Source organism: Argiope bruennichi, chromosome 4 (assembly GCF_947563725.1).
Source record: "Argiope bruennichi chromosome 4, qqArgBrue1.1, whole genome shotgun sequence".
In the NCBI taxonomy this organism is placed as follows: domain Eukaryota; kingdom Metazoa; phylum Arthropoda; class Arachnida; order Araneae; family Araneidae; genus Argiope; species Argiope bruennichi.
This window is the reverse complement of record NC_079154.1, coordinates 106,967,595-106,987,294: the sequence shown is the minus strand read 5'-3', so window position 1 is coordinate 106,987,294 and position 19,700 is coordinate 106,967,595. Positions and strand designations below refer to the sequence as shown.

General features: G+C 26.8%; 2 protein-coding genes across 3 annotated transcripts in view; one reads left to right on the top strand and one right to left on the bottom strand.

The window, feature by feature from the left end:
• The first annotated feature begins 1,844 nt into the window (after positions 1–1,844).
• Positions 1,845–13,731, top strand: LOC129966856 (alpha-aminoadipic semialdehyde dehydrogenase-like). The gene is made up of 8 exons (XM_056081448.1): positions 1,845–2,172; positions 3,136–3,381; positions 5,330–5,608; positions 7,175–7,480; positions 8,587–8,763; positions 11,071–11,277; positions 11,522–11,614; positions 13,347–13,731. The coding sequence occupies exons 1-8, from the start codon at positions 1,987–1,989 to the stop codon at positions 13,464–13,466; spliced, it is 1,614 nt and encodes a 537-aa protein (XP_055937423.1). The 5' UTR covers positions 1,845–1,986; the 3' UTR covers positions 13,467–13,731.
• Positions 13,732–16,491: 2,760 nt separating this feature from the next.
• The window catches only part of LOC129966099 (kinesin-like protein KIF12), a 90,133-nt gene continuing 86,924 nt past the window's right edge, over positions 16,492–19,700 (bottom strand). For both annotated transcript variants that reach the window (XM_056080479.1, XM_056080478.1), the window contains exons 17-18: positions 18,016–18,314; positions 16,492–16,795 (exon numbers count right to left, since the gene is read on the bottom strand). In XM_056080479.1, coding sequence (XP_055936454.1) covers positions 16,695–16,795; positions 18,016–18,314 — 400 coding nt within the window. In that variant the 3' untranslated portion in view covers positions 16,492–16,694. The remainder of the gene's footprint in view (positions 16,796–18,015; positions 18,315–19,700) is intronic.

Genomic DNA, 19,700 nt, shown 5'->3' with positions numbered 1-19,700 from the left:
GTCTATCCGGCTGTTCGAATGTAGTTAAGACGATAATTACAAAATGAAGAAAGCTAGATCAGTTACATTCCGTACTCAAACTCAACATCTATAGAATAAATTCCTGTCAAATTTTGGGCCAAATATAACCTCGGATTGATTGTCTGTTGATCTGTACTTTCAAAAACATGCAAACTCAATAATTCAAAAACACAAAAATATTTTAATAAATTAATATATTAAATTTGCTATGTGACTTTGTGTCTATAAGTGCAGTTATATTTCAACCGGTTGAGAAAACGAGTCTAAAACACAAATTCGACTTTTGGATATTATTAATGCATGCCAGGGATTAATCGCCAAATAACTCGCCAAGAATGCCAGCATAGATTCATTAAAAATGCTAAATTCACACCAAAGATTAATATTTCGTAACTATTGTACGCGAAGGCCATATAAGACGTTTTCAGCCAAGACAAGTTTATTAGAGAGAGTGCGAGAAAGTTTTGGGGAAACCACTCCCACCGGGTTTAATCCTAAATATACATTGAAAAATAAATACATGGGAAACCTAATATTTAAGTAGTTAATTTTTCACAAGTACATTTTTCATATCTTACATAAATAGTTAGTTTGTACATATAATTGCAAAATATTTTCTACAACCTTCTTAAGAAACACCTTTGTATCTTTTCAGCATTCTATATTGTTCGTGTCCGAACTATAGTAAATTTTTGCTATGCACGCACGCTTATTCACCTCAGATTCGAAATACATCCGAATTCCTGCAACTAAAATATTGACAATCTTTTGATGGTCAGTAAAAGAAACTGAGAACAATTTTTTACAAATAACTTTGTAAAGGAGTGGTTAGTATTTGAATTTTTTTTTTTTAAAAAAAAGCTAAATGCTACTTAATTTCCTTTAATTAAATGTAAGAAATAGTTATTATGAGTTATTTTGAAACCAAATAGATAGATCCCCCCTGTCGGATTTATCTTTTCCCCCGTCGGCAAACCTCTGTCGCTACCCCTGAAAAGTTTTATTTTAAAAGTCAACGCTAGGATAGTTTTAATAGGCCAGGATTAAATTTTAAAAGAGCATAAATTTGAAAAAAATGTTTTAAACTATGTTTAACATGTCAATGGTAATATTTGTTTAAAAAAATTAGATCTATATCTGCATTATTTTTTAACTCAGATATTATTTTTTAATTCGATTAAAAAAAAGTTGTCTAAAATGTGTGTAATTACTTTTCTCGGTCCAACTCGAAAAAAGAATCTTATTCTGGAACTGTTATTGTTCGATTTCAGAAAATATTATAAAAAACGTTTTTCAGGGAAAAAGTGATGAAAATATATCTGAAAAAAAAAAAAAATCTTGTTTATGAGCTGTTGGAAATGGAAAGAAAAATGTCAATTTCAAATCCAATTCTCACTACTTTTCTTTTTGAAAATTGACCATTATAATATCAACTGAAATCGAGCCGCAGCATTTTTAGTATAGGATTGTTTTCCGATCTTCAAATTCTTATTGATAAAAAAAATCTTGAAAATATTTTTGAAAACTTTTCTTCTTTTCAACAATGCCAAATTAAAAAAAAAAAATTCAGATATCTATCTGAAATTTTTACCTATTATTCCATTCTCCGCAGCACAGCACATATGAAAAAAACAGATCGTGAGAATTCTGTAGTAGCCAATTTTTCAAGTAAAATAATTGTGCTAGGAGCTGAAATCTTAAATACGATTATGGGAGATACCATTATGGGTGACCCCATCATCTGCCGAAGTAAGTTTCCCGCTAAGTTTTATTTTCGTTTTCCGGCAAATCTCCAGAAATTCGTAACCGTAACTAGTATTTAAACAGCTGTCTTTAAGCAAGCATGGTTGGCGCTGGCAACCGATCAGCGTTTATCTAAAGATCGTACGATATTTCAAAAGTTTTATTGAGTAATTGCACTGTAATCACAATTCCGGATTTATTTTACTATACAAAATATCGGTAATGTTAGTTACTCTTCGCATTTTTAACAAAGTATTACACAGACGAATTTTTCTCTTGAGAACCATGAGTAAAGCGTCTGTTAGCAGCTATTTAATTGAAGAGCCCAAGTACTCCTTTTTGAAAGAATTGGGATTGGAGAAGAATAACAAAGGGGTTTATCATGGCATTTGGACTGGAAATGGAGAAGTTAGTGTATTTCTTTGATAACAAAACGAATCATATTATGTGCTAAAATAGATAGAAGCTAAAGCCTAATTTTTGCGATTGATTGATTATATGAGTATCTAACTAATAATAATTAAATATTGTTTATAACAGAATAATGTGATTAAAATTCTGCATATCAATTTAATTAAGGGTATATAGAAAGTTTCTGAATTTTATATGATTAAGGCTACTTGTGATTTTAAAACTTGAAATAAATAATACAATTTAGACAAAGTATTTTTTGCATACAACTATTTTAAATGACTAATTGTGCAAAATTTAATTCTTGTAGTATGAACTTTTTTTGAAATATAAGCATTATCGTGAATAATGAGTTCTATTTTAAAATATATTTACTCTACTAAAAAAATGCATTTTCTTGGAATATGTAGTATCCTGTAACAATAACCTTTTACAATATATACTTGTATCAAAAAGTATAGATAAAATCTGTTCCATGCAATAAAATTTGTTACTCTTTGAGTATATTGCTATATGAATAATGAACAAAATATCAAACAACAACAGTTGAGTAAGTCTCTTCATAGAAAATGTAAAATATTGCATTTCTCCTTTGGACATTAATGTGTTAAGCACCAACATTTCATTCACTAGGTTATGATAAATGTATTTGCAAAATCTAAAATTCGTTTCGAACTTTGTTTGAACTGCCCAATTAGAGGGAAGTAAAATAATCTGTAAACATCTACATCTTTTATTTAATTATATTTTATTACATAATATAAAAATAATAAAGGTTTAAAATAATATTAGGTTATATTTATCAGTATAAATTAGTAATTCTTTTATTAAAATAATGAATTATTTAATACAAGAATTAAAATATATCAATTATACATAATAATGAGGTTTTTATGATCAGCTATTTATAAATTTGAGTCACTGAATTTAAATTTGCTAATTTTTATTTCTTTATTTTAGACTGTAACGTCTATTTGTCCTAGTAATAACAGACCTATTGCTGATGTCATCCAAGGGAACTTAAGTGACTTTGAAAATGCCATAAAGGAGTTGCAAAAGGCTTGGAATGTTTGGGCTGATATTCCTGCTCCACAACGAGGAGAAATTGTGCGTCAGATTGGCGATGCTTTAAGAGAGAAAAAGTCTGCTCTTGGGAAACTTGTATCCCTGGAAATGGGTAAAATTTTGCCTGAAGGGGAAGGAGAAGTAAGAATATTTAATAGTGAATTTCTTTTTAATCTTGAAGGATTTTTATATTTATTTAATAATGCTGCTGGTACATATGTTCAATTAGGAAAATAATTAATACTATGTAATATTCTTATTGAAATATCTCATTTGAGTGGGGAGATATTTTGCTATAATTTTCAGCTCATTTATGATTTTTTTTTTTTTTGTTAACTCAGTATAAGTTATCTGATATAAATGATGAATGCCCAGCTTGTATGAGTGAAGATATAGAATAATGAAAACAATCAAAAAAATTTATAAATTTTTTTCTGTTTTATGTCTTAATGTCCTTAATCATGTACTACATTCTTATATGTAAAGATAAAATAAATAAAAAGCAAATATTTTCTATAATATTATTAATAGTGCATGGAGATAAAATTCATATTTCTTAATAAAAATATGTATATTATCAAATATAAAGACATTTATTTTGCAACTAGTTGAATCTAGTTTCAGTTTTCTGCTTTGTTTTATTAGAATATCTTATTTATGAATTTGCAAAATCATGGATAATTTGAAATATATATTCTCAGATAGTGGAAAATATTTTTCTAGATAAATATGAATCCTATTTTGCTAATACTATATATGAAAGCACGAACATAGTGTTTTGTTCTCATTTCATTATGTTAAAATGGACCTTTTTTTCTATAAAAGTGGACTATACCTGCTGTTAACTTATTTTAATATTAAATTATGTAATATTATTTTAAAAATTTAAAATAAGTTGCAAATGCAAATTTTTTTTATATATACTTAATTTTAGTAATGCATTCCTTTAGAAACAATATATAGAGAAGAAAAATATATTAGAAAGATTCTATGTATTGAAAAAAAATCATTTATTGAAAGATATTTCTACTAAAAAATACCAGCCATTAAAACTCAATGGATTTATTATAGATGACATACTGAAAAAAAAAAATCATTTATGCATATTTCAACTTAATACGTTTTATATTATTAAATAAACAAATTAATTTTTTATTATATACAGTATATTTTATGTATAAGATATATATATTATATACATATTTATATATTTTATATGCATATATATATTAAATATAATATAAAACATCTGTATTTTACATACCTTTTCATCCCATTTAAACCCTGTCTCCTGCTTATAGTATAATTATGTTTCATTTCCATGATTAAACCCAATCATTCTGTTGTTTCTTTCTTTCTCTCTCTCTCTGTTTGCTTTGTTCATGAAGTAGATGTTTTTCCGAATTCCGTAACAATTCTCAAGCAAAATGTATCACATATTATCTGGATTCTGAAATCAAAGGTTTGTCATTTTGAAAAATTTTGTATTGATTTATTTTTAAGGAATAGAAGGAATTCAAAAGAAATCTTTATATTTTGAGAACTGTATTAATACTTATTAACTAAAAGTGTTTTAGACGATTTTTTATCAATTTCTTGACAATTTTCCTGAAAAATTAAAATGAAAGAACAATTTTTTCCCCGCAGAATTTAATTGCAGTTCACAATCACCAAAATTCTGTGTCTTTTACATAATTTATAGAAATTCACTGAAATCTATGCTTTAAGTTAAGTATTAACACTATATTATTATTTATAAAATCTTTTTTTTAAAGCAAATAATTCATTGCAGTTTTAAGATTCATTAGCACTCCTGATTATTCAAAATGGTCTTAGGTAAATGAATCAATTTTTGACCTATTATACTTATGTTTAATAAATGTAATGATGTAACCATATGAATGTCAATGTAACTGAGTTAACTTATTTCAGCAGCTACTAAAATTAATTCTATTTTACTTTTTATTTGAATATCAATATTTATTAATGAAAAAGGACTATTATTTGTATGATGTAATTTCTTCGATTCTTATTTCAAATTTTAAAATTTTTCAACATTTTAAACAGTATTTCTTTAATTAATTTATAGGTACAAGAATATGTTGATATATGTGATTATGCAGTTGGCTTATCAAGAATGATAGAGGGAAAAGTTCTTCCTTCTGAAAGACCAGGTCATGCATTGTTAGAGATGTGGAATCCTCTAGGAGCTATTGGAATTATATCAGCTTTCAATTTCCCAGTAGCTGTTTATGGCTGGAATAATGCTATTGCATTAGTATGCGGTGATGTGATGTTGTGGAAAGGTGCTCCATCTACTAATCTTTGCAGCATTGCAGTCATTAAAATAATTCAGTCAGTTTTAGAGGTAACTTAAATTTTAATGTAGTTAATTTATTTATGTTTTAAAATATATTTTTTCTTACCATTTTAGTGACAGTCCCTCCATGAGCATTTCATATAATAAGGATGAGAAGCTTCCAGCTAAGGTGGTTAGTTCCTTGCCACCTAGTTGGGTGCATTAATAGTGTGTGGTTGTTACCTCCTGTTGATAGCTGGATCTACAGGAGTTTGGCCATAGTATAAAGTTTATACTATGGCCATTAGAATTCATAGTTGCTTATCATCTGTCTGGTCATTCAGTTTAAACTGTATGAACTTTAAGTGTATTAGGAAGACTCAAGTATATTTACCATTTGATTGTAATACTATCTATCGTAGCATATTATACAGATTATTGGCTAATAAAGCATGTTATTTCCCACCCCTTCCCCTTTATTATAAATAAAATGTGTGTGGCAGCAGCTTTAAACTATGGAAATTAGAATTTACTTACAAACTCTAATTAAAATAAAATGATTTAATGTGTTAAATTTTTTAAAAAAATACATGTACTCCTTTCATACATTTTAAATGGTAAAAAAAGAAATTTTGTATTAATTATTTTTAGGGGAGGGGGGGGGGGTTGAAGCATTTTATTAAATCAGCTTAATAGCTCTAATAATAAAAGAAAAATGTTTTTTGTTAAATCTGCAATTCAAATTCACAATATTTATATCTTAAGTATACAGTTAAAACTTAAATGTCTTCATGACTGCAGTTGTTATGCCACAGATTGATTATATTAATAATACTTTAAACTATAGTAATTTAATGTCATTAATTAATAATACTCATTTATTTTAATTCAAAATTCATTTTTAAACAAATAATTTTAAATTGTGCTACACTATTATTTCAAGAGTGTTTGAAATAATCTTTCTGCATGTGCTTATTGTTATTATTTTAACTTTTTTTTTCTGCATTCTGAACAGCTTAAAATATTTTCAGTTTTTAAATGCTTGCTTCTTTGTTTAATTAAAGCTGTTTTAAGTATGTTTTTTGTACATTTTTACAATTTCTCATGACTAAACATATATTCTTCAGGAGAAAAGAGGGAAATGGTAAAAAATTGAATCTAAATTTTAAAATGTAAAACATTTTATTTTCTCTTTGAGAATTGAATTCATAAATGCATCAGTTTGGCTTCTGTTGTAGTAGATTTATTAAATTATAGCTTCTATCTAATAATGTAATATTTTTGAATTAGTAATAATCTAACTTCTAACCTTATGAACTTCTTTTTAACTTTTAATGAAGCATGCAAAATTAAAATAATTTTCTTTTTTCCTTCATTTGTTATATTGAATAATCTAATCCTGATATTTGTCATCAATATCTTTATCCTTCCATTTGGAGGTAGAATTTAGTTTATAATGCCCTGATAAAGGTCTAAACATGCATTTATCAACTGAGCTACTGTGTTAGGTCATTTTTCTACACAATGGTTATGTGCTTTCTTCTGTTGTATTGTTATTTTATTATTTGATTTATTGTATTGAGGGTATTTTTTTTTTAAATTTGAGAAATTAAATTGCATTTTTTTTTTTTTCAGAAAAACAAATTGCCTGGTGCTATTTGTTCTTTGGTTTGTGGAGGAGCAGACATTGGATCAGCCATGGCAAAAGATACACGATTACCTTTAGTGTCATTCACTGGAAGTAGTAGAGCTGGTTTGCAAGTCGCTATGGAAGTTCAAAAAAGATTTGGAAAGTCACTTCTAGAATTGGGTGGAAATAATGCTATCATTGTTGCTGATGATGCTGATTTAGACATGGTAATTCAGTCAGCTGTTTTTGCATGTGTTGGAACTGCAGGACAGAGGTGTACAACAACTAGAAGATTAATAGTACATGAAAAGGTAGTGTTTTCCTTTTTTGCAAAATAAATTATTTGATTTTATTTGTACTGATCTCATAAAATAATGAATGTATTTACACATCTATTTTTATGTGAATATGATGCTTTTGCATTTGCAATTCTTCAGCAATTTAATTATCTAATTTAATTTCCATTTCATTTTATCTAATTTGTTTTGTCTGTTTGAACGTTGAAATAAATCATTGAAAATTTAATTTTTGACTGTGTTTATTCAGCAAATATAATGTAACTACATTCCATCTAGATTTGCTGAATTTCTGTGCATTCTGTTTCTTATCTTTGCTTTAAATCTTGTGAAGATCATTTATCTAACATAATTGGATCTTAGGTGTATTTTTTAATAAAATATGAAGGTATTCATAATGCAGAAATGGAAATATAGCATATATAATTTGAAATTCTCATTCATCTTATTCATTCAATTTTAATAATTAGCAATTAATTTTAGTCATAATTATATTAATTGTATGTTCATTTACTCTATATTTATTTTCACCCTTATCATCATACTAATGTTTTGTAAAATAAGTTGCAGTATTCTCACCCTTCCCTCTCTGAAAACAATTGGGATTGCTCATGCTCATGATTATTTAAAGATTATATATAAATAGAATGCATTGTGTTTGGTGATTTGAACTTAAATTTCTTTAAAAATGGCAGTTTCATTTTTTATTTATTTTCAATATTTTGATTGTTTTCCATTTTAATAATATTCTTTCTTCCATATGATGTTTAAATTAAAAGCATCCATCCCATTCATGTAATAATTATTATCATGCAGTTTTTGGAAGAAGATGAAAGTTTTAATACTTACGGTTAAAACTTCACTGACAGAAATCAATTTTTTTTCATTCTTTATTGTAATTTAAACTTTTATAGAATGTGAATGGTATAGTGTTTATAATACTGGATAATATCAACATTTTATTTTTGAAGGCCTTCATCATTGCTTCTGAATTTCAATATATAATGTGAGAAATATAGCCAGGTTATCTGAATAATATCTTATATTTGTAATTTTGTGTGTAATTGAATGATTTTTAAAATCAAATATGGATAAATCATTTATGCTTCAATTTTTAATAGGTATACAATGAAGTTGTTGAGAGATTGAAAAAGGCATATACAAAGGTTAGAATTGGTGATCCTATTGAACCAGGCACTCTGTATGGACCAATGCACAACAAGCAAGGAATTGAATTATATTTGAAAACTATTGAGGAAGCTAAGAAAGCTGGAGGGAAAGTGGAGTACGGTGGAAAGGTATTAAAATGTATTTCTCTATTACTCTATAATATATAAAATTGAAAATTTGTTTATTTGATTGAACTATATTTAATTCCATAACACTTGACTGGTTTGATCAAAATTTTGTACTCTTCCTTAGCATTTCTAAGAATTTACTACATTATTAAAAAACATCAAATCTTTAAATTCTCCATTTCACACCCTTTTTAAAGGGACAAATGTAGGTTGAAGTTTTTGTTTTTCTTCTTAACTTTTGAACAAATAATTACTCAAAATTATTTTTATATCTTAAAATTTAAATGATTATTTTTTATTGACAAATTTCATTTCTAAAGTTGTTATTTTTACTTTAGCTTATGTCAAGCAGCTATTTTAATTGAGTTTGAGTTGAATTTGTTATGTAGTTTGCTTTTGATATGTTTTAAAAAGCTGTCCTTTAAAATTGCATCACTTTTTTTTAAACTGTGTAATCTAATTTTGTGTCATAATTTAATGATTTAAAAATTTTATTGCACTATTTAGCATACATTGTCTTCTTTTTACTGGTTTTTATCTTGAGTTTATTGAATAGAATTCTTTTTAAAAATGAATAAACAAAGGTAAAATATTTCCAAAATATATATTTATTTATAGACATATAGACATTCCCAATACTCACTTTGTATTTTACTCCATAAAAATTATTTACTTACAGATTATCTAAATTTTATAATTGCTGGAATTTTGTATTAATAGCAATTAATATTACAATACCTAATTAAAAAAACATTTTATTGCAATACATCTGTTATTGAATTTATCCAATCAATTCCATCTTTGTGGACAAATTTTTAGTGATGCATCAAACCACTAATAACTTCCCAGTTTAGGTGTGAAGGTACTATTTTTAGTGGGTAGTTCCTCTGTCCTTCAAACCTTGAAAAGTTTTATCTTTCAAATTGCTGAGAATAATTAAAATAAAATAGCTTAAGGGGGGGGGACATCATATTAGTTTGGAGTCTAGGATATTCAATATTTCTTGGAATGAGAAGATATATTCTCTAATAAAAATAATCACAATGTTGAACTCTTACTTTGAAAGGATTGTAAGTGATGATATTATCAGAAAATCTTACTTCAAATGTATAAAATTCATTAAATAGCGAGCATTAAGAAACTCCAGAGGATATTTCTTCCATTGTATCCCTTACTCTACAGCATAAAAGAGAGGATGTAATAGTAACAAATTTAATTATGAATGGTTATTACTCCGGTCCTACTAAATAAATGTAGACAAGATGACAAGCCTTATTCACACTTTTGCAACCATGAAAAGAACATTGATTGTATTCTCTTTGAACCATTTGAAATATTCAGCTCATAGAACAAACCTGTTGTACAAGCATAATCTTAATCACAAACTAATATTGTCTGTCAAAATCTTTCACCAGAAAACAATTTTTAATAAATACTATTAGTAAATTCTTTATCAATCATTAAAAAAAGTTTTGATATACTATATTACTTTTTATTTCTTTGCATTGGAGGATAGCCATTTTTGCTAAAAAAAACCCAATTAATATACATTTAAAAAAAAAAGGAACTATTAAGTATCTTAAATTGCTTTTATCAAATAGTGTTAATATTTGAAGTTAAAATTTAATTATTTAAAACAATGAACCAAGAAACTTCATGCTTCTGCCTTGGCCAAATGTATGCTGATAAATTCTAATGAGGAGATACTCAAAGAATTTTTTATATGTACATGTCAAATACTCACTGAAATTGTTTTTAATCTTGGATTTATTAGTATAGTAATTTATAAATAGAAAACCTCTTATGGGTTTCATATAAAAACCCTACAACTTGAAAGTATTTGTTTCACTTTTTATTTCATACATACAAAACAATTAAATGCAAGCAAACTTACAGGCACACCAGCATTTATTGTTTTCAAGTCTATAATTATTGAAAAATGAAATGAAAACTTTTTTTGTGATTCTTAAAAAATGTTTTCTTCAGTTAATAAATTTTTATGGTATCTTCTTATCTATTTGTCCTATTTTAGTTATAATGTTTTATATTTAGATTACTATAAAAAGTGCAATGAAGAAATATGCATTTATTAAGAGTACTTAATCATTATCAATAAAATATATCTTTGGAAAAATTTAATATCTGAAAAAATCACTCGTATTAAATTTTGTTATAATAATTTTAAATTTATGTTGCTTGTTTTGTTTTAAAGGGATAATATATTTCCTTTCTGGCACTGAAGAAAAGCTATTTGAAATAAATTAATTTACTTTATTAAAATTAATCTGTCAAAAATTGTTCTTTCAGGTTTTGGAACAACCAGGAAATTTTGTTGAGCCCACAATAATTACTGGTCTTGCTCACGATGCAGAAGTTGTTCATCGAGAAACCTTTGCTCCAATTGTATATATATTGAAAACTTCAAGTGTTGATGAGGCTATTAAATGGAACAATGAAGTAAAAGAAGGATTATCTAGCAGCATCTTTACTCAGAATCTTGGAAATGTTTTTAAGGTATAGTTAGTATTTATTTTTTTCCCCAATTTGTTAATAGTTATAATTTATATCTAAGAATGACTTTAATTGGAATTTGTAAAAAAAAAAAAAAAAACTTTTTTTTTTCCCTTTTTTTTTTTTTTCTTTTTTCTTTCCTATTCTCAGAATTTTCTGTGTATATGCCCCCCCCCATTTTGATGTATTTTCTGCATACTATTCTGGCAAAATTACTTTCTATTCAAACTATTATGTTAAATTTTAGTGGCTTGGTCCAAAAGGATCTGATTGTGGCATTGTGAATGTTAACATTCCAACTAGTGGAGCTGAAATTGGAGGTGCCTTTGGTGGTGAAAAGGTGAGATTTTAATTTGTGATTTTCACTTTATTTACAATATTATAAATTATTAATTTTGGTGTAAAAGATTAAATGTTCATAGAAAAAAAAATACTTTTACTTTGTCCAACTCATTATTTTGAACTTCTCTATCTGAATTTAAATTTTTGTTATTATGCTTGTTAAGAATAACGTTTCAAATTATTTGACACCTTTTTGTTGTTTTTTTCATGAAGTCATAAATAATGCAATATTTAGACCATGCATGTGCTTAAATTATATTAATTACAATGGCAAATATATTTCTTAAAATATATATTTAATTCATTGCAACAAAAGTTTATTCTGTAATTATATATTTTAAAATTTGTAAGGAATATACATTTTATAAAACATTTCCTGTCCTGATTCATTAGTCTACTACTTATGTGATAGATTGGAAACAGGAATATATATTCCAAGAAGTATTCAAATATGCGTCTTAAATAAGATGTAAACAATACTTGGAACTCTTCTGTGTTCTTTATGCTTTAGTCATTTACTGTTCAGTGAAAAGAAAGCTTATTTCTTTTTCTATTCTTGCAATATTCTCAAAGAAATGATTAAATAATATCTTTTGCATGTTCCTATCTTTTTGTTGATAACAACAATTTTTATTTCTTGTAAACGTATAAACATCTAGATGAAAAGTTTTATAATGTTCTAGATGATGTAAAGGTTCTACAATATAGTTCTGTAAAAATTTTCATTGCCATGTTACAGAAAATGGTTTTTTAGAAAGATTCTGGGGGAAAAAATATATGTCCAAAGTGCAGAGGAACTATTTTAATCATCAAAAAAAATTTTGAACTTGAGATTTTGATAAATCTCTACATTTTAGACCACCCTGAATATGAAAAACTTGCCACATTTTTGCCATTAAGTCTGTCTGTGAACACATACAACTCAAAAAGGCTTTAAACTAGATGGCTGAAATCGGGTATAAAATTATGACCAAATTTGTAGATTTATATCGAATTTTGAACAAAATGTATTGGCAAATCTGTTTGACTGATTTTTTAAGTGTAATTGAATTCCATAATTTCAAAATGCAAAGCATTTTGTAAATAAAAATTGATACGCAGGTTTAGCATCTGAAATATAGATTTTAAATTTTGAACCAAATTCGTGAAACAGTAGACTATCTATTGCTCTGTAATTTTTGTTTGCATTAAATGCAGTTACTTAAATCAATGAAATTCAATCTGTTATCCTGTGACTACATCTATAGTTTTATGTCAAATTTTGGTGTCAGTCAGGCATCCAAAAGACATTATAAATAAATAATAGATTCAGTAAAAAAAAAAAAAAATGCAAGATTCAACCTAAGATCTATAGTTTAAAATTAGCATTCAAGAAATTCACAACCTTACCCATTGTTTACAATTTTATTTGGAGATAAGGGGGGGGGGGTAAGACGTTTATTGGACAGTAAGCAAAAAAGTTTTAGGGAGGCCACTAACACAGATTTTAAATACAAAATGTATAAATTTGGTTTAAGGCAGTTCTTCCATTATAATCTTAGTTGTTGGAAGGAACATTTTATCCCCATAAAAAAAAACTTCCATATTTTTTTTAACTGAAAATAATTTAACATATACATTACAAAATATAATTTATATTGATAGTTTACTAAATTTCTTTTATTCTGTGAAATTGATTTGTTTTTTCTCCAAATTAACTTATTATTATTATATTTGTTTTTTATTTACAGCATACTGGTGGAGGTAGAGAATCTGGTAGCGATTCGTGGAAGCAGTACATGAGGAGATCAACATGTACGATTAATTACACAAAGGAACTGCCTTTGGCTCAAGGCATTAAATTTGAATAAATGAAATGTTTATGAGCTTTTTAAAAATATACATAAATTTTGAGGGTATTTTCACTCGTACAAAGTTTGCAGAATCTTTTCTATGTATGAATTCCATATCTATATATTACTGTTAATCTCTAACTATTTTTATTATTTGGCCAGCATTTACAGAGTATTTTTCTATCACATTGTTATACTGTTTAAAAATTAAATAGTTATATATACAGCCATTTTGTATGCCATATATTTTTGTACACGTTTTAACTAATAAAACTTGTTGCATTTTAATTTTCTTGTTTTATTCAGAGCAGTTGATTGCTTGCAAATTCGTGGACACCATACTATATAGTTTTTGTATAAAAAATTTTAGCTTTCAACTGTGATATTATTTTGTATTAGATATTTTAACATTTAATGAATTATTTTAACTTCCCAAATGTATTTTTTTGTTGCATTGATGGCTATATAATCAATCATGTTTCCAATGGTTTCATTATTAAGCAATGGTTTATCAACTGTGAATTTCTACATAAAATAAGTTCATATAAATAAATTTAAGAACAACTAAATTAGTTTCTGAGACTATGCCAATTTTTTGCATCAAATTGGAAATGATTTTCATTTCTGTGTTGCTATAATGAATATCATAGAGAGTCATGGAAAAGTTTCTAATTATTTAATAAAATGCTTAGAAGTTTAAGGAGAAATGTTTTGATAATAAATGGAGCATAAAAGAATTTCTGAAACTAAAATAGTTTTCACACACACACACAAAAAAATGATGCTTATAACATAGTTATGCTAATTTCGGTTTTCTTTCTTTACATAAAACTTTAAAAAAATTTCATCATAATGAATTTTTGTGTTAAATTCCAGCAATAATTTTATGGTTTGATTAAAAGAATTGTTCTCTATTTTATTCTCTCCATAACAGTTGTTCTCATATGTCATAAATATTAAGATAAAATAACATCACAATTTTAATTTATCATAAAATTGTCTTACTATTAAATGAAAAAGATATTTTAGCATAATGCATGAATACGTTTGTGAACATACAGTAAATAAAAAAACAAACGAATAAATGTTAATATATATTGAACTATATTTGTTATAATAGGTTTTTTTATACTAAATTTATACTAGTGTCCAAAATTAATATACATTTTTTCCCCCTTTTTAGCATATTTGAAGTTTTGACTGTATTATTATCTGATCTGACAAAAAAAAATTTGATTATCATTATTTTATAACAATGAATTTTTGATGTTGTAATGCATATTTATCCTTATTTTCCCTTATAGACAATTAATTTGTCTAGCATATGAATAGGAAGAAAGTATTAAGATCTGTAATGGAATTCAACATTCCTTTTGTTCTTTGCTATGAATTTCAAGATGTTGATCACCAAGACTATCTCAGTGAGAATAGGTAGGATCATCTATGGAGACGAAATCTGTGGTATCAGTATACATTGATATCATTATAGCTTCATAGAAAAATTCCCATTCTAACTTTTGTTACGGCTTTTCAAACTGCTTTTCAACTCTACAGAATTGGTAATATCACAATATTGTTTGATCAGAATTGTGCCTTTTTTTTTTTTTTTTCCCCTTTCTTTTTTTTAAATTAAACATGGCCATTTGTACTGAGTATTGATCTTTAGACATGCTCTAATGTCCAATATCATTAGATAACTTCTTTACATCTTATAGAGATGTTAGTTATGAAGATGTTTAAAATTAACTCTAGAGACTTTGATTATGAAAACGTTTGCAGTTATAAAGTATCCTCATGCCTGTTGTAAATGTATAATGGTGTACAAAGTACTTCAATGTAGAATTAATACTTTTATTTTCAAATCTAAATAGTCAGAAACAAATCGTAAAGAGGTAGGTTTTGAAACTTTTTCTTTTACTTAGGATTAATTTTAAAATCTTCGGGAGATATAGTAAACTATTTAGAAATATTAGTTTATGATTGCTGATTTCTATTCTGATTGTCTCATCTTGATAAATCGGTTATGCAGTTTCTTTTTGATATGGTTAATATTTTAAGATAGAAAAGCTTCTGAATACATATCTGTTTTCAATTATTATATTAATGCTCAGATTTTTAATAAAATTTTACATATTATAATTCATTCACAAGCTTTTTGTGAAACTTATTCATGGTCCTTCATATAAAATATTTTTTCTGCCTTTAGTTACATTCTTTTAATGAAGAAATGATCAACCTAAAAAAAAATTTCTATTGCTTTGCGATAATGTTTATTTAAAAGGAAGGGGGAATGAATATGGCTTATTGCTATAGTTTGAATTAGAATTTTATAAATTATGATAATCTATCTTACAATATTGCTTTGATGCATAGTTTTATTTTAGTTTCAAAAATGTAGAGATAATGTTGCTAGTTAATGAAACTTTATTTTATACATTACTAATTAATTTGTAACATGGAGCAATTCATTTTCGTATTTACCTGATGGGTGAAATGACAATGAATAAATTTCAAGTAATCAGACAAACATTTAAATTTTCAATACAGTATTTATTGTGATAAAAGTCAGAGTTTATATAAATAAAAATATTTTGTTTAAATACAAGAAGAAAATATTCAATCAAATTTATAGATAATAATTTATCATTTTAATTTGTTATAAAAATGACTAGAATTCTTTTTAATACAAATGGAAACTGTACAAAAATTTTAATTTAACACTCATTTATCTAAAGAAATCAAAGCATCAAATTAATAATAAAAACTAAAATTATAAGAGTTAATTGTGTAGAGATGTTTTCATAGATAGAATTTTAAGACAATAATAATTATTATTCCCTTTATAAAAAACTATATTTCAAAAATGGATTAATAAAAAAATTGTTACATTTAGATACCATTTAGATATAGACCATTTAAACTTTTATTCTTAAAATATTTAGAAATAAAATTCTTTAAAACTAAATTTACTAATATCTGAAATATTGGTATTTTTAAAGTTCTGTTTTAATGTTTTGTATAGACATATTTACAGTTGCTCAATATTTCAACAATGCATCAATGTTGCATACTTTGATTTTGTTTTTTTCAATGGTGATAAATTATGTTAATAAAATTCATCTCTTCTTTAAACCATCTGTGTTTCCACATATATTTTTTCTGTACAACATTATGTACAATTTTTCCGTTAGTAAGTATTAAATATATAATTATGTATGGTTGTGTGGTCAATATTTACAGTATCCACTACCTGGTCGGTCGCATGCTTGCTCTTGATTCACCTCTGATTGCCTTTTGCACTTGTTCTAGATCTCTAGCCAATGTAGAAGTTTCACCATCAATTGGATCTAAAAATGGTACAATCATATCATTATAATTAATATGCAAGTTAAGAGTTCATTTTAAATTTGATCATTAGTAGATAAATCACGTGGATTCTTTTAAATAGTTCATCCATGATAATGAAATTAGCAAGAGATTAAACTGATGATATGTAAGAATATTTTCATTTCTTTTTCCCCTTCAATAGACATTGTTACATGTCTCTCAATACTAGTTAATCTTGGTATTAAAGTTTTTGTTCTATTCATATCAAGTTTGTATTTTGTTTTTGCACAGAATTTAGAATTAGGATCCAATTTAGAACTGGGACTTTTCTTTTCTTTTTTATTTTTTGCATATACAGTATCAACAAAACCAAGAATTATCAAAATTATTGCTTTTTTTTTTTTTTTTTTTTTTTTTTTTAAATTTCTGTCATTAATTTATTGTTATATATTTCTTGTTTCATTTCATGTTACACTTTTTTTTTATGAACTTTTTGTTATATTTTTACTTTTTTAACCAGTTAATTGTTGTTGATGAGTATCCTTGTCATCGAAAAAGTACAACATTTTGTGTTATGACAAGTTTATTTAATGACAATTATTATATTTATATAATATATGTTTATGACTATTTAGATAACCATTTTCCAAAGAGGTCAAAATGGTTAACTCGTTAAGAAAGGAAATAAAAAATGAGATAACCCTGATCTATTTCTACTCATAAAAGTCTAAATTTGGTCTTACTGAATCCGAAACTGAAATTCTGGATTTTAGTTTTGTGCAAGTATTTTATAGAAAGTGGGGGTGAGTATTCTTTAAATTTAATAATCATATGGAATCATAGACACCATAATATTGATTATAGGAGAAAAAAAAATGATGCTAATATTGCATAGTGTCCAAAGTTTACTGTTGTATTAGGTATGCTGCTTTGCCCTCTTTGAATTAACTGCATGTGTAGTTTTCAAGAAATAGTACAAACTACATTTGCTTTTGTTTGGCAAAATTATATTAGTTATCTAAGATAGTCAAATATGTTGCAACAGTATTTCAAAATTTTAAATATTCGAACTTTTTCTTGCATTTAATAATGTCCAAACATGTTTTCTCCTTTCAGCCCTTATTGCCTACAGTTATTTATAATAAATATGCTATGTAAGATTCAGGGCGAAGGTTTCAGGTTTTTTTAAAAAATCATTTTGTATCATCTGCACGAAATAGTTATTTATTCAACAACTCACCTTTTAATTTGGATTTATTTCCTGATTTTTTCCTGTCTCTGCTTTTAGGCATGAGCATAGAAAGAAGCGGTGGTAACTTTGAGCCTGGTGTAGTTGGGTTTGATTCTGGTGTAATTCTGTCTTCAAACATCTCTTCTGCGTCAGCGTCAGTAGGTGTATGCTGTGGGGGAGACTTAGAAGATCTGCTGTTATCCACAGGTCTCGGGATTCCACTGCCCCAAGAATTTCTTCTTTGTCTTCTTAAGCCTACTGGCTGTTTTTCTTCGTTTTCGTCCTGATTTTCTGTTATATCTCCCAAACTGAGAGTAGAAGGAAAACAAAAAATTGTGAATATATTTTATTTCTGGTTAATTTTCAAATGCAATTTTATATGTATATAATTGCATTTTTATTCACAAACTCTTTGGATCAAAAATAATGCATGTTTAGTAATGAACATGCTCGCTGTAAACAATGGCATAGCAAAGGTAAATGGCATCTTTCTATTAACTCAAAATTGATATTATTACGAAATTTACGTTCGGCATTTAGAATATAACATAATGAAGATATCATGCAATATCTTTATGTAACAATTGTTTTTCGCTCTCCCTGACATATCTGAATACTAAGAATCCCCCTCCCTTCCTCTCCTTGGCGCTCTCGAAAACGATGTGTGGAAAACTATATTCCCTCCCTTTTTCCCATTTCTACTGTGCCATTGATTGTGTGAAATCTTACTTTAATCACTCAGAAGCATTTTAAGTTATGCATAAAATGTTTTATAATTGAGTTTTTTTAAATTAGGCAGATGCCTAGCCAGTGTGAAGCAGTGTTGAATATTTCTAGAAAGAGAGGGGGGGGATCATTTTTTAAAAAAGTTTTCCACACCCGCCACTCATTTATTATTATTTTTTAATTTAATTTATTTATTTATTCATTCATTCAAATAGGGGCCGCGGTGGTCTGGTGGAAAAGTCGACTTTGGAACCGGAGGGTTACAGGTTCAAGACCTGTTTCCACCGAAGGACCGTCGTGCTAGCGGGTCTGGGGCACATTAAATCCGTCGAGGTCAGACATCATTCCGCTTGTGTAGTGTGGAAGTTAGGGGTGCCAACTCAGATATCGTTTTCGTCATCTTACAGTGGTTCAAAATTACGAGATCGGTCTCGCCGTCCAAAAATAGCACAGTGTTGCTTTAAAAGATGGGACATTAATATACATGAACTGAATTATTCATATACGGTAAGCTGAATTAAAGTTTCTTTTACATTCAGACTATAGAGGGTTGTAATTATTTTTGTGAGTGAGTGTAGTAATTTTCACAATGATCATACTGATCCCGGATTTTATTTTATGAAAATTGCCATGATCTGTAGATGCATTATCAATGGTTTTTTGCATCTCACCATCTTTCATTTTCGGAAGATATCTAAAAAAAACTGTGTCATTATGCATTTTTTCTATGGAAGAAAATGTTTTTGACAGAATCTCATAGTCGCTACATATATACTGATTTCTCCAATTTTTATTTCATTTTAAAGTTTATGATGTATATATATGGCATCAATGTTCCGCTGACCTTTATTTTTCGAGTGATATCGCAAAATAAAATCTTTATACATTCCTAACCTTAACAATTGGATTGATTTTTCTAATTTTAATCTTCGGTTTCTTTCGCCATTTTACGAGCACAGCCAACCTAT

Excerpts from the sequence above, each read along its gene's own strand:
- LOC129966856 (XM_056081448.1), top strand. The coding sequence starts at position 1,987 with ATGTTAGTTACTCTTCGCATTTTTAACAAAGTATTACACAGACGAATT. Across the intron at positions 11,278-11,521 it reads ATCTTGGAAATGTTTTTAAG|TGGCTTGGTCCAAAAGGATC; the intron begins GTATAGTTAGTA and ends GTTAAATTTTAG. Across the intron at positions 11,615-13,346 it reads GTGCCTTTGGTGGTGAAAAG|CATACTGGTGGAGGTAGAGA; the intron begins GTGAGATTTTAA and ends TTTTATTTACAG.